Source organism: Microtus oregoni, unplaced genomic scaffold, assembly GCF_018167655.1.
Source record: "Microtus oregoni isolate MIOR12 unplaced genomic scaffold, Mior012 000150F_ref0000365, whole genome shotgun sequence".
Classification (NCBI taxonomy): Eukaryota; Metazoa; Chordata; class Mammalia; order Rodentia; family Cricetidae; genus Microtus; species Microtus oregoni.
The window spans coordinates 474,081-489,128 of NW_024544800.1; the positions used below are offsets into that span (position 1 = coordinate 474,081).

Here is a 15,048-nt window from a genome sequence, read left to right on the forward strand (position 1 = left end):
AGGAAAATGTGGTACATTTACACAATGGAGTACTACACAGCAGAAAAAAAAATAATGACATCTTGAAATTTGCAGGCAAATAGATAGAGCTAGAAAACACTATTTTGAGTGAGGTAACCAGACCCAGAAAGACAATTATCACATGTACTCACTCATAGGTGGTTTTTAAACATAAAGCAAAGAAAGCCAGCCTACAAACCACAATCTCAGAGAACCTAGACAACAATGAGGACCCTAAGGGAGACATACATAGATCTAATCTACATGGGAAGTAGAAAAAGACAAGATCTCCTGAGTAAATTGGGAGCATGGGGACCTTGTGGGCAGGTTGAAGGGGAAGGGAGAAGCAGGGAGGGGAGCAGAGGAAAAAATATAGAACTCAATAAAAATCAATTAAAAAAAGACTGACCTTATCAGGAAATGCTGGACTATTATTTAACAAAGAATAACTTTCAGGAAAAGTAAGAGCTTTTCAGTAACGAATTGCCCCTTCCTCCTCCATTTTCTCCTCCTTTTCCTCAAGACAGGGTCTTCTATGTTGCTCATGCTGACTTAAACTCCCTGTGTAACTGAGACTGGTCTCAACCTTGTAATCTCCTTGCAGGGATGAACATTAAAGGGACTTACAAATATATGTAGTGACTTTTTATAGTCAACTTCTCTTAGTTTGAATTTCAGCTGAGCTAAAGTTGACTCCTTCACTATATAACTTGGTGGAAATATAGAACAACTTAGGGTCCATGAATGCAAATAAATAGCACAGAAAAGAATGAGCATATGGAAAGGGATACATTATTTTAGAGAAAACTGCTTTTAAATAATCTTGTTCATAAATGGTGTTTAGGCAGGTATTATTAATCCAAAGCTATAGGAAATTTAGAACAGAGCAAAAATTGTCCTGTCAAGATTTTTAAGACTCTTAAGAGATGAGGAAAATAAAGCTTAGAGAATTTAAGTCACCATTGTGAAAAGTAAGGCAAAGTGAAACAATTCATTTATTTTGATTTGTATCATCGAGTTAGGTACTGAAATTTTTCAACAAGTGAAATTTAGAACATCTTTTCCTATTTCTGTGAAAAATGTCACTGGAATTTTGATGATTATACTGAATCTATAGATCAGTTTGATACTATAGACATGTTCATAATATTAATTCTGTCAATCAATGAGCATGGTAGTTCTTACTATTTTTCTAGAATCTTCTTCAGGGTTTTAAAATTTCCATTGTAGAGGCATTTTCCTTGCTTGATCGGGTTTATTTTGGGTTTTTTGAGGGTATGGTGAACAGGCTTGTTTTTAGTATAATTTTTTATTATATTCAGTGCTAACTTGAACCTGAAAAGAAACCACTGGATGTTCTGTATTATTATATGTATTTTAAAGCAATAAAAGTATACTTTAATGTTCTGCAATTTATTACCAATTCACACAAAATCCTCCTCCCTTACCTACTTCCAAGTAAGAATTAACAAGTGAGGTTTGAGAATATGCCACAGGTATGACTTACAAAGTACTATAAGTCAAAAAACCGTAAAAGACACTGATATTCAGACATTTAAATACAGAGTGGCAATTATGTGCCTGATGCTAAGCTAGGTCCCAGGGATACAAAAACAAATACAAATACTCCCAGCCATCAGCGAACTTTTACAGTACACCAGCTATTAAAGTTTAGATCTGAATTTCCTGACTCCCTACCCCTTAAAAAACAATTTTATTGCTGATAATTTCAAAGACGTCCCAATGTTAATAGCCAGGCTATGCTTACCTCCCATATGCCTACCGCCCAGCTTCAATATCTCATCCATCTTATCCCACTGTAAATCTGCAACTACTTCTTCCATATTATTTTGAAGACTTTTCCAGATCATCATCACACCCATACATATTTCAAGGATGCATCTGTATAACCACATGACCATTATCATGCTGCCTAGAAGTTAGTGTCAAAAAAGTCATGCAAAGTTCTAAATGCCTCATATTCTTTAGATTGAGTTCTCTCCGATTTTATTAATAAAACCTGTGAAGAGAAGGTGAAATTAAGGACCATTTGAGGGGTAATATGGAAACATAACACAGTAGAAGCTTGATAAAATATATACGTGTATGAAGTTCATCTAAATGAAATCACTAAATAATGAGCGAGAGAGAGTGTCATCTCTTGTCACCAAATAAAGCTTCTAGTGCTGGTACTGGATTACATCCAACTGAGTTGTTTGTCAAAGATGAGAATCCCTAAATAACCCAGGCTGTTACCAGGACTATATTTTGTTCTCCACAAACTGATGGCAAGGCCCCATTGCTAAAGAAAACACCTACACAACTCATTGAATATGGAGAGGTTGAGATGGAGCCTATGTTGTAGTGTCATGGGTATATAGGAGGGTACTCTGCAAGCCACAAAAGGAGAAACATAAACACCAGCCCAGACACAAACCCTGTGATCTACAATAGTGTTCTGCCTGCAAGGTATGTTAGTGGAATGGTGGTACAAAGTGTGTGGGAGTAACAAACCAATGTCCGATTTGACTGAAGGTCCACTCCACGAGATGGAACCCATACCCGACCCTGCTTGGGAGACCGTGAACCTGAGACTAGATAGTTCAGGAACCTAGGGGAAAACCAAATACTACTTTTATTAAAACAACAATGACAAAATGACTCCTAATGATATTCTGCTACACTCATAATGCCTTATCAGTCATCATTAGAGAAGCTTCCTCCTGCAGCAGATGGGGACAAATACACAGACTCACAGCCAGATCATTATGCAGAAAGTGAGACCTTGGAACACTCAGCCCTAAAAGGGATGTCTCTAGGGGAGGAAGTGGAAACTTAGACTTGTATTATTTATAAAATAATAATAAAGGGATGTCTCTACCAAATGCCTCCCTTCATGGCTCAGAAAACCATGTGGAAGAGGAGGCAGGAAGAATGTAAGAGCCAGAGGGAATGGAGGATACCAAGAAAACAAGGCCCTCTAAATCAACAGGATTGATGCACACATGAACTCAGAAAGTCTAAGGCAGCATACACAGGGCCTGCACAGGTCTGTATCAGTTCCTCCAAGTATTTATTATGGCTTCCAGTTTAGTATTTTTATGGGAGTTTTGAATGTACAAATGAGTAGGTCTCTGTTTCTTGTGCCGTCTCTTAGGTTCTTTTCCTTCTGTTTCTTTGTTTTGTTCAATTCTGATGTATTAATTTTTTGTTCTCTCTTTTATTTTATTATTAAAGAAAATAAGTCAGATTATGGGGTCTGTAGGTGAGGCTTTGGTTTTTTTCATAAAAGAGCTCTGGACAGAAGAGTAACAATAACTCCCATAATTTAACAGGATCACTCCAGATCCTAAGTAGAGTTAAAATAAAGAGGCTCTTGCAAAAATAAATAAATAAATAAAATACAAAAAAAAAAACTGGGTGAGGGAAGGTGGCAGAGATCAGGGTAGCAATAATGAGGACTAGAAGAAGTAGTCAGATTCTGGGTCATTTGAAAAGCACAATCTGCTGATGAATTGAAGAGATGTTAAATAGTCCAGCTACTTCGGATATAGAAAACTAGATCTACCCTATGGATATTTGTCTGGAAGACTCCAAGTCAACATATTACAGAGACACTTGTGCATTGATGGTTATTACAACACTGTTCATAGCTAAGTAATAGAGTCAAACTACGTCTCTAATAACAGAGTAACAAATAAGAAAGGGTGTGTATTACACAAGGGATTTTTTTCAACATAAAGAAGAATGAAGCTATGTTATTATCAAGGAAATAAATGAAACTGGACATAAGTTTGGCCCACCTCAGAAAGACAAATATTAATATGTTTTCTCTCATTTGTGGTTCCTAGATTTTATTTAGTCACATAAAACCACGAATATGCCTATAAAACAACATTAGATGTGAATAAATGAAGGGGAATAAATGAAGCAAATGAAAGAGGAGAGGGAGAAAAAGAAACAGGGAAATGGGGGGATATGTTTACCACAAAGCATATCTGTAAAAAATTAAATTGATAAATAAGATTAAAAATAAAAAAGAGAATTCTACAGTGTACGGCTGGGTAAATTGTGTGTTATGACATAACAATTTACAATTCTAATGCTATCTCAGTGTTTGATATACTAACACCAGTCACAAACACTAAAAGCAGAACATGCTGTAGATATAGTCTTGAACTCTTGTCTAGGTAGAGAATTTCTGAAAGTTATATTTAAGAACCTGAACAGTCTTCTCTCATCAGAAGGTAGTGAATTTTACGAATGAAAAATCGGTGACAAAATCTTTCCATGAATTGCTAAGTTCTTGATATCTTACACCATGGAAACTGTGAGGAGAAATGTGTTTCTATAGTCCTAGCTGAAATAATCGAGAACCAGAGTCAATAGCCCATGTAGGTACTATGTTCTATGAGAATGCAGATGATATATATATGAATCTATTCTTAGGAAGCGTGGAAACATGAGGATTTGGGTCAACAAGTGCACTTCAGAGTGCACCATTTAAGAAGGTACTCCACTTACTCTCAGAATACTGTAAGTAGCAAGCCTATGCCTGTAAGACCCTGAATAGGTGCTTCAAGTTTTGAGCCCCAGTTACTTTATTGTCTTACCCTTGTTCTTCATCCGAGCTTTTCAAGTATGACATTTAAACTTTGACAATATCATACATGTGAATTCTGTTTTATGGGCAGTTTTACCCACCATTTACCCACCATTTCTCTCTCTCTCTCTCTCTCTCTCTCTCTCTCTCTCTCTCTCTCTCTCTCTCTCTCCTTCTCTTTCTCTCTCTCTCACACACACAAATGCCCACACACAAACACACACACACACACACACACAACCCTCCTCAATGAAACCTTTCTTCTTCCCAACAAGTCCCCCACTTCAATTCTGGTGTCTTTTTTTCTGACCCACTGAGTTTAACTGTAGTCGCCTGCATGAGCATGAGTGTGTATGGAGTTTTTACTGGAACATAGGCAATGTATCAATGGTTTTATCACTGAAGAAATTACATGACCATATCTAACAACTACTGGATTACCTGCTCACAGTCCTTTACTGAGGGGTGGAAGCCTTACAATCCTCTCTGTCATGTATGATGAAACAGTGAGAGGTCTAATCTTGTACAGTTAACAACAGAGTTCATATATGTAATAGCTGTGTCTAGAACACATTGTTTTGTAGGATCCCTTCCCAAACTCTGACTCTTACATTCCTTTCATTCTCTTCTGCAATGTTCCCTGAATCTCGAAGGGGATAATCATATGATTCACTTAGGACCTAGTACTCTACAGTCACGTATTCTCTGCACTTTGACCAGTTGAGTTTCTATGTTACCTTACATCCACTGTGAAAAAACTCTCTTATGATAAAGACTGAGAACAACATATAGACGTGGATATTAACAAGGCTGTTTGATACCATATCCACTTTAGCAAAACAACAGTAGTTGGTTTTCTCCTAGAGCCTATGACCTCCTCAGCCACAGGCTCTTGACCAGGTTGCTAATATAAGGTATGAGTTTCCATCTGTGGTGTGAGCCTCAAATTCAATCAGAAAACACTTTGTTACCCCCATAATAGCCATGCCACTATTGTACCAGTAAGTGTATCTTGGCAGGCAGGTCATTGTCATAGTTCATAGGGTCCACAGTTAGATAGGACTGCTAACGACTTTCCCAGCAGCTTGCTACCCAACATGGAGGAAAATTCCAGCTTATTCCACTTGAATTCTGGTGTCTTTAGTAATAGGGTCTTATAAAATATAATTCTGATGGGCAAACAAGGATGTTGTTTTAGTGGCATCTGTAGCCTCCTTTACCAACAGCTCATAGGAGGGTATCCCAGACCTGGTACTGGAGTTCTTATTTAGTAACCTTTGGCTTCTGGAAGGAGCATTATCCACCCATGCAAGAGGACTCTAATCTTTTTAATTTACTTACAAAATGGTAGGTTTGCACAGGGCTTTCTCATCTATCCTTAGTTTTAGTTAACTCTTCCCATCTTGTTTCCCCCATTTCCTGATATCTGCTACAATTTAAATCTTTCCACCCCAAGTTTTCCCCTTCTCCACTTTCATATCAAATGTTCTTCTAGCCTCCTTCCTTAAGGTTTCTTTTTCCACTCCACATTTAATGATCTCTTTCTAGCTTCCTGACCTCCATGACACTCCAACTTAAACATATCAGTCAAAGAATTCTAAGCTAAGGCTTGCATATGAGAGAGAACATGTGCTTATCTATTTGGGTCTGGATATCCTCACACAGTATAATTTTTTTCAGTTCCAATTTCCTGAAATTTCATATTAATTTGAATAAAATTACATTGTATATATGTACTACAACTTCATTATCAGTTCACTGATTGATGGACATCTAGGCTCCTTCCATTTCCTGGTATTGAGAATAATTTCATTTTCTGACCACTCTCTTACCTATCTATGCATCCTCTTTATTACTCTGATTCCAGCAATCCTGCAGTAAAACCTCCAACTCATTGATGCTTCCAACTTTTCCTTGTATCTCATTCCCTTAATGTCTTCTGATACACCCACTTAAAATTCTAGAAGTATTCACTATAATTACTCCAATTTTACTGATAGTTTTCATTCATTAAATTTATTTTACAAAAACTAAAGTCTTGTTAAGCCAAACTTTGCATTGACTTTTGTTCTTTCATTCATTCAGCAGAATCCAGAAGTTGTTTAAAATTACACAACCATTTGCTTTTTTCTTTCTTTTCTTTTTTCTTTTTTTGGTTTTTCAAGACAGGGTTTCTCTGTGTAACTGCTGTGGCTGTCCTGGAACTCGCTCTGTAAACCAGGCTGGCCTCAAACTCATAGAGATCTGCTTGCCTCTGTCTCTTGAATGCTGGGATTAAAGGCGTGCGCCACCACCATCCAGCTATTTGCTTTATTTCTGAGCATCATCAACTGAGTCTTAATCCTATTAGCAAGCACTTGACACTTCTTTTTTTTTTTTCTTTTTCGAGACAGGGTTTCTCTGTGGCTTTGGAGCCTGTCCTGGAACTAGCTCTGTAGACCAGGCTGGTCTCGAACTCACAGAGATCCGCCTGCCTCTGCCTCCCGAGTGCTGGGATTAAAGGCATGCGCCACCACCGCCCGGCACTTGACACTTCTTTAATCATTCATTTCCTGCTTTTATGAATAATTAATTCATACCTTATCCTGTCTTCTCAAATCTCCTATACATATCTCCCAATGCCATTATTTGACAGCAAGTTTAAGAGAAATGAAAAAATAATCTATCAAAAAGAGAGTAAAAAGAGCAACTGATAAGGTAAGAATAAAACAAGAAGTACTAGAAACCAATTGTGTTTCAAAGAATGGTTAACTGTTTTGACTACAGCTAATAGGTAAAATATGATAAGAACTAAGATTTAACCATTGCAATATACTAGACAGAGGTCACCAGTGACCTCAACAAAAGCTGACTTTCTGACAAAAGCTTGACAGAACAAAAACTCAGGAGATATGGAGGAATAATAAGTATAGACAACATTTCAGAGGAGTTTTGTTACCAAAGAAAGAAAATAAGCTGGGCAGTATTTGATAAGAAAATGGTTAAGATAGTTTTTTTTTTGTTTTAAGTTTCTGTTCATTTGAATAGGACAAGAGTATATTTATAATCTATGAGAATAACTCAGTAAAAGGGAATGCAAAGGCAACAATAGGTGATTTCAGAAGCAAGTGCTTAAGTTGAGAGACTGCCTTTAGGCAGGAATGTGAATAGTTCACCCACAACAACGGTTGAGAAGGTAGAATATAAGATGCCTGGCATGTGCTGTAGCATGACTTCTAGTTATTCTTAATAATTAGAACCCAGAGTCAGATATAGGGGTGAATGCTGAAGATCAGTGAAGCAGAGAGGCCAGCCACTAAACAGTTCTTTTACCTCTACCAATGCTCTAACCAAAGAGGTGATCCTATCCTCAGAATGCATCTCCAGACTCCATCTGTCTCCACCAAACCTCAGACTGCAACTTTCTCCACTGAACTGCAGGTTGCACTGAGCTCCTGTCTCCTTCCCACCTTATATTCCTCTCTCCACCCAGCCATATCATTCCTATCTCCACCTCCCTAGTACTGGAATTCGAGGCATGGGATCCCAAGTGCTGGGATCACCTTTGTGTGAGCTCTGTTTCTCTTTTAGGCAGATACAATCTTGTGTAGCCCAAGGTGGCCTTGAACTAACAGAGATCCCTCTGCCTCTGTCTTCCAAATACTGGGATTAAAGGTGTGTGCCACCACTCCCTGGCCTCTTGTGGCTTAACTCTGCACTCTGATCTTCAGGCAAGCTTTATTTGTTAAAACATAAACAAAAATATCACTACAATGTGCAGAGAGGTCGTAGTATGAATCTATGGAGGTTCTCTTCCAGGGTTCCTTGGATTTTACAAACTAGAATATGCATGCTATATCACTTTGGAGGGTATTTTACGAGTGACTAGTATTGTGGTTTGAATGTAAAATGTCTCCCATAGGCTCATATACTTGAATACTTAGTTTCCAGTTGGTGGTTATAGTGGTTTGAATAGAGATGGCTCCGTGTTTAAGAACAATCACTGCTCTTGTAGTGGACCCAAATTAAGTTACCAGCACCCACATGGTGGCTCAAAGCTTGCCTGTAACTTCAGTTCTAGGAGCAACCAATTCCATTTTCTGGCCTTCACAGGCTCCTGTGTGGTGTATATGAACTCATGCATATGTGCGTGCGCACGCGCACACACACACACACTAAATATATTAAAATTCTACATTTAACATAAAAAACAGACAAGTAGTAGAGAATTGTAGAAATTAAGTTCCAAGCATAAATTTGGTTTTCATCTAAGCAAAAGAATCAGAAACAGAAGTAGTTTAAGTAAGACCAAGAGTCGTAGCTTAGGGTGCCAAAGAGATGGATCAGCAGTTAAGAGCATTTGGCTGTTCTTCCAGAGGACCTGGTTCAATTCTCAGCGCACATATGACAGTTCTCAGCCATCTGCAGCTCCAGTACCTAGAGCACCAGACACATAGGTAGTATATGTATATACACGCAGGCAAAATATTCATTATACAGAAAATAAAAAATTAAATCTTTTTAAAGAGTCATAGTTTATAAATCACATTTTCAATCATCTTAGTTAATTTTTACAAAAGTCTTTGAAGCAATACCTTTATTTGCTAATGGTGGTATTAAGATTTATTTTAAGTTAGGCATTTATTAAAAGGCGGGTCCAATATTCCATTCAGGCCAAGAGTTCCAAAGCTGGTATGGCATCTTTTCTCGTTCTGTATCTCATTAAGACCAAAGTTTTGCAAATAAAAATAGATATATTATTAAACAAAAATTAATATTTTATTGTTATAAAAGACACAGGTTAGTCATAGCAGTAGCAAACATCTTTAAGCCCAGTACTTGGGAGACAGAGACAGGTAGATCTCTAAGTTCAAAGCCAGCCTAGTCTACCTACATACTAAGCTCTAGGCCAGCCAGAGTTGTATCGTGAGAACATCCCTCCCAAGGAAGAAAGAAAGATCACAAGTGTTTAAACTATATTCATTTAAATTGATGATAGATATAAATTTCTAAGTAGATACATATTTATTTGCATGTCATGATATACCCCCACCCTAGCTTTTCATAGAGCTGAGGATACAAACAGGGCTTAGTGCATGCTAGGCAAATGCTCTACCATAAGCGACATTCTCTGCCCCTGAAACAACATTTTTAAAATCTGAAGTTTCTTTGATTTTTAAATATCTTTCCTATCATTATCATCATATTCATCATCATTATCATCATAGCCACTATTTGTGTGTGTGTGTGTGTGTGTGTGTGTGTGTGTGTGTGTGTGTAGGACACATGTGGAGGTTAGAGAACAACTTTGTGAAGTTGGTTCTCTCCTTCCACCTTTATGTGGGTTCAGGGGATTGAACTCAGATCACCAGGCTTCTGACAAGTGTCTTTACCCACTGAGCCATCTCACTGATCCTAGGGGTTCTTTTAAAATTAGTGTTTGATGTGTTTATTTTTGTTTGTTTTAAACACAAATCTGTTGCCTCAAAATAAGATAAATAAGATAAAAACAAGACTATTATATAAGAATCTTGGTATGAAAATATGAGACAAAACAGTAAAAGAAGAACTCTCCTATGCTAAGCTGATGGTGATGCATTCTTTTTCAAAAAGAAAAAGAGTATAATAGTGGATAAATATGAATTACCTCTAGAGCAAACAGTATAGCCAAACTTAGGATTTTGGTAGGTGAAACTTCACTTTCAAATAGACCATCATCATCCAGTTCTTCATCTGTTAATAATTTCTCTAAAGTATGGACCACCTGTAAAGCTGAAATAAACAATAAGAATGTGAGATATTTTCATCAAGGATAATACTTACTTATGGTTAATTATATCATAATGGATTTTGAATCACCTTAAGATAGTCATATTTTTAGAAATATAAAATTATTAAGTCATATGAATTAATAAGCCATCAAGAAGGACTTGAATATTAGAAAAATGCCTAACTGAGCAACTACACTTTTGTAAATTTATCTATACAATTAGCTTCAAAAGCAAATAAATACAAGATGTTCATCTAGTACTATTTGACCTGGATGGAGGGGGGGAGGACCTTGGACTTCCCACAGGGCAGGGAACACTGACTGCTCTTTGGACTGGAGAGGGAGGGGCAGGGGAAGGAGAGAGGAGGAGGGAAATGGGAGGTGGAAATCTTTAAGTAAAAATAAATAAATAAAAAGAATAAAATATGGAACCTAGAGCCTAAATTCCATTACTAATAGATGGACTGGATGCATTGTGGAGCACCAAAATTGGGGGTATTTATAACACTATTAAAATGAAATGAGGTCTTATATCCCATTATTTGTCATAAAGGTAGATAATTATAAGTTAAGTGGATATAAAAGATATTAAGTGACATATAAGTTATACCTAATAATCCAAAAAGGAGACAAAAGATTTCAGAACAAAGAACAACTACCTAGAATAGGATATTTCAAGCTGATAAATGAATCAATTCAATGAAGATATAAACCAAATTGTTTATAGATCCAATGACAAAATTTCATAATATAAGATGCAAAAGTGGGCTAGTGAGATGTGTTAAGACCTTCATCCACAACCCTGATGATCTGATTTTATACCTGGGACCCACATGGTGGAAGGAGAGAACCCAATCATGAGGTCCAGTCAATGGATTTACCTCCAGATCTAAACCTGTTTCCAGACACAAGCTTCACTGATCTATCTGAGACATGCCCAAGGACATAAACAACAAGCTTACCAATCACCCTGCCCCAAATCTTCAAATGAACTGACTGATGAAAGGACTTTCTAGATCAAGCGATTTGGCAACAACCACAGACAGTAATTCCCTCCTTCCTCAAATATGCAGACATCAATGCAAGGCCACAAAGATCAAACACAATCATGGAATACATTACTCCAATAGTAAATAAGGTAAGAGTCTCTAAAAGAACTGGAGAGTCATACAAACTGCAAACACAGACCTGTCATCCTAGCATTCTGAATACCAAGGTGTGAGGCTCACGTGTCCATAGGCATTTGAAACCAGCCTGGGTAATAATAAGATATTTAAAAAAAGAAGTGTAGATTTGTAAACTGCCCAACTAATAATGCAAAATAACACATTTCAAAGAAGCTTAATAAACATCAAGGATGCAGAGAAACAGGGCTAGTGAGATGCTTGTTGTTAAACCTGATGACCTGAATTTGATCCCTGGAGCTCACACGGCTGAAGATGAGAACTGACTCCAAGTTTTCCTCTGATTGCCACACATTTTTAAAACAATACATTTCAAAATAGATGTAAGTATCCATTTAGACTCTAAACTTTGGAGGAAGGTGACAACTGTCTAAGCAGATTTAATGCAAGCAAGACTTAACCAAGACATTATCAAATAATACAAAAGAAAAGACTGAAGATCTTGAAAGCAGCAGCTGAAAAGAGGCAGCACATAAAAGGGTGTGCCAATAGTCTAGCAGCACTGATGTTTCTTGGCAGAAACATTACCAGCCATGAAAAGTTGAGAAGACAGATCCAAAGTACAGATGGAAAAAACTGCTAACTAGGAATACTTGGCAAGGAAATTAAGGGCAATGAAAATTCCCAGATAAACAAACATTAAAGGAACTGAAGGAAAAGTATATTGATTAGCAAGATCAAAACTAAACCATCAAAGTATACAGTTAAATTCAATAATAATAAGTGTGTAACTCATCTATAGCTTTAGAATGAAGGTTAAGGGCTGGAGAGATGGCTCAGAGGTTAAGAGCATTGCCTGCTCTTCCAAAGGTCCTGAGTTCAATTCCCAGCAACCACATGGTGGCTCACAACCATCTGTAATGGGGTCTGGTGCTCTCTTCTGGCCTGCAGGCATACACACAGACAGAATGTTGCATACATAATAAATAAATAAAATAAAATAAAATAGAATGAAGGTTAAAATTAAATTATTAAAAGATATCTATAATAATTTTAAAGAATATTTAATATAAAATATAAGTTGATCAAAAATATAAACTATGGGGAAGCAGGTTGATGGTATGATCAAAGTAAAGTAATTATCAGCTTAAAACAGCCTATTTATTATGTTTTAAATAAGCCTGTGATAATCACAAGAACAAACTATAATTATTACATGACATATAGTAATCAAAGTAGATAACCATAGAATATCACCCGATTACAAAGAAAGACAACATGTAGAAAGAGCAAAAGATATATAAAACAATAAGAATTAGTGGAATGGCAATAAGTCCTTGTGTAAGGATGAAAAAGGAAAGGTGAAGTTTTTTGGCGGGCCCTGCCAAGGAATACCACTAAGCAAAGACACTGTGCACAACAAAGTTAGTGCAAGATGTTTATTGGGAGGAGGACAAAGAATGAAAGGCCATGTTGGAGTGAGGGTGTGAGAGAGGCAGGCAGACAGAGACAGTGAAGAAACGAGAGGAAGAAGCAAGAAAGTAAGCTGTGCCTGACAGGCACTCTTAAGGGGTGCACATGTCACATAGCTTATGGTATGATGACATAACTGCTTTGGTGGCAGAGGCAGGTTGCCACCATGGTGGCAATTAAGACTTTGGATATCAATAATTGTCTTGAATGTAAATGACTTAATTCTGTAATCAAAACATACAGAGTGAGTGAATGGATTAAAACCAGGGAAATATTGTATCTATAAGATACTTTTCAAGAAAGCCTTTAAGAACACATAGTTTGAATGTGATGAGATAGAAAAAGACATTCCACATAAATGCATGGCAAAATAGAGCTAGATTATCTGTATTTATACAAGCCAAATTAAATTATCAGCAAAAATTAAAAAAAGACAAAAAGACCATTTCACAGTACTAAAGTATATTTCTTATGGTTGAGATTATAACTACAACACTTCTCCCTTCCTTTTCTTTTTTATTAAAGAATCTAAGGCAATTTACTTGCATGTATTATATACCACTTTGGAGAGTCACTATTTTATACACAGTTATAATATTTCAATTTGAGAGTCTATCATACATTTTCAACAAATTTTACTCTTAATATTATTCCATTTATAATATTTGAATATTTTATACAGAATTATTTTTATTTAAATAATTTTTTTTATTTTAGATTTTTCTTTTTTTTCCATTTTTTTATTGAGAAAAGGAGAAAAAAAAACAAGTTTCCACCTCCTCCCAGCCTCCCATTTCCCTCCCCCTCCTCCCACCCTTCTCCCCCTCCTCCCACCCTTCTCCCCCTCCCCCCACTCCTCTCCCCATCCCTCTCCAGTCCAAAGAGCAGTCAGGGTTCCCTGCCCTGTGGTAAGTCCTAGGTCCTCCCCTCTCCATCCATTTCTAGGAAGGTGAACATCCAAACTGGCTAGGTTCCCACAAAGCCAGCACATTACGTAGGTTCAAAACCCCGTGCCATTGTCCTTGGCTTCTCATCAGCCCTCATTGTTCGCCATTTTTTCATTTATTTTACATACCAACCAGTTTCCACTCCCTCCTCTCCTCCCATCCTCTCCCCTTTCCCATCTTCCCCTCCCCATCAACTCCTCCTCCATCTCTGTTCAGAATGGGGCAGACCTCCCATGGGCTTGCACAAAGCATAGCACATCAAGTTGAGGCAGGACCAAGATCCTCCCCTTACATCAAGGCCAGGCCAGGTAATCCAGCATGGGGAACAGGTTACCAAAAGCCAGATATGTGCAAGGGAGAGCTCGTGCTCTCACTGTTAGAAGAATTAACTAAGAGATTAAGCTACATTATTGTCCCACACATGCAGAGGGCCTAGGGCGGTCCCACATAGGCTCTCTGACTGTTGGTCCAGTCTCCACAAGCTCGGGTCAGTTGTTTCTGTGGGTTCCCCCATGATGACCCCCCTCTGATGTGGGATTCCCCTCTGTATGCTGTGAATATGTTTTATTACCATTGGTTAATAAAGAAGCTACTTGGGCCCACGGCAGGGCAGAATAGAGGAAGGCAGGAATTCCAGAGATAGAGGAGAAAAGAAAGCAGAGTCAGGGAGATGCCCAGGAACCTTACCAGTAAACCACGAGCCTCATGGTAAAATAAAAAAATAATAAAAATGGGTTAATTTAAGATGTAAGAGTTAGTTAACAAGAAGCCTAAGCTAATAGGCCAAGCAATGTTTTAAATTAGTACAGTTTCTATGTGATTATTTCAGGTCTGGGCCGCTGGGAAACGGACAAGCAATCTCCTACTACACCCCTGGCTGGTATAATCCCTCCTCCCTTTCTTCTGCTAGACTGTCAGAGCTCAGCATAGTACTTGTCTGTGGGTCTCTGCCTCTGCTTCATTTAGTTGCTGGATAGATTATCTGTGATGGCAATTATGGAAGTCAACAATCTGCTTATAGTAGATGGTCAGTTTTCAGGCACCCTTTCCACTATTGCTAGGAGTCTTAATTGGGGTCATCCTTGTGGGTTCTGGGGGTTCCCCTGGCACCAGCTTTTCCTTAACCCCAAAATTCTCCCCCATCAAGAAGTC

General features: G+C 37.7%; 1 protein-coding gene across 1 annotated transcript in view; it reads right to left on the bottom strand.

The window, feature by feature from the left end:
* The window catches only part of LOC121444962 (testis-expressed protein 11-like), a 301,690-nt gene that overhangs the window by 111,608 nt on the left and 175,034 nt on the right, over nucleotides 1–15,048 (bottom strand). Inside the window, exon 17 of the mRNA XM_041646923.1 lies at nucleotides 10,230–10,354. Coding sequence (XP_041502857.1) covers nucleotides 10,230–10,354 — 125 coding nt within the window. The remainder of the gene's footprint in view (nucleotides 1–10,229; nucleotides 10,355–15,048) is intronic.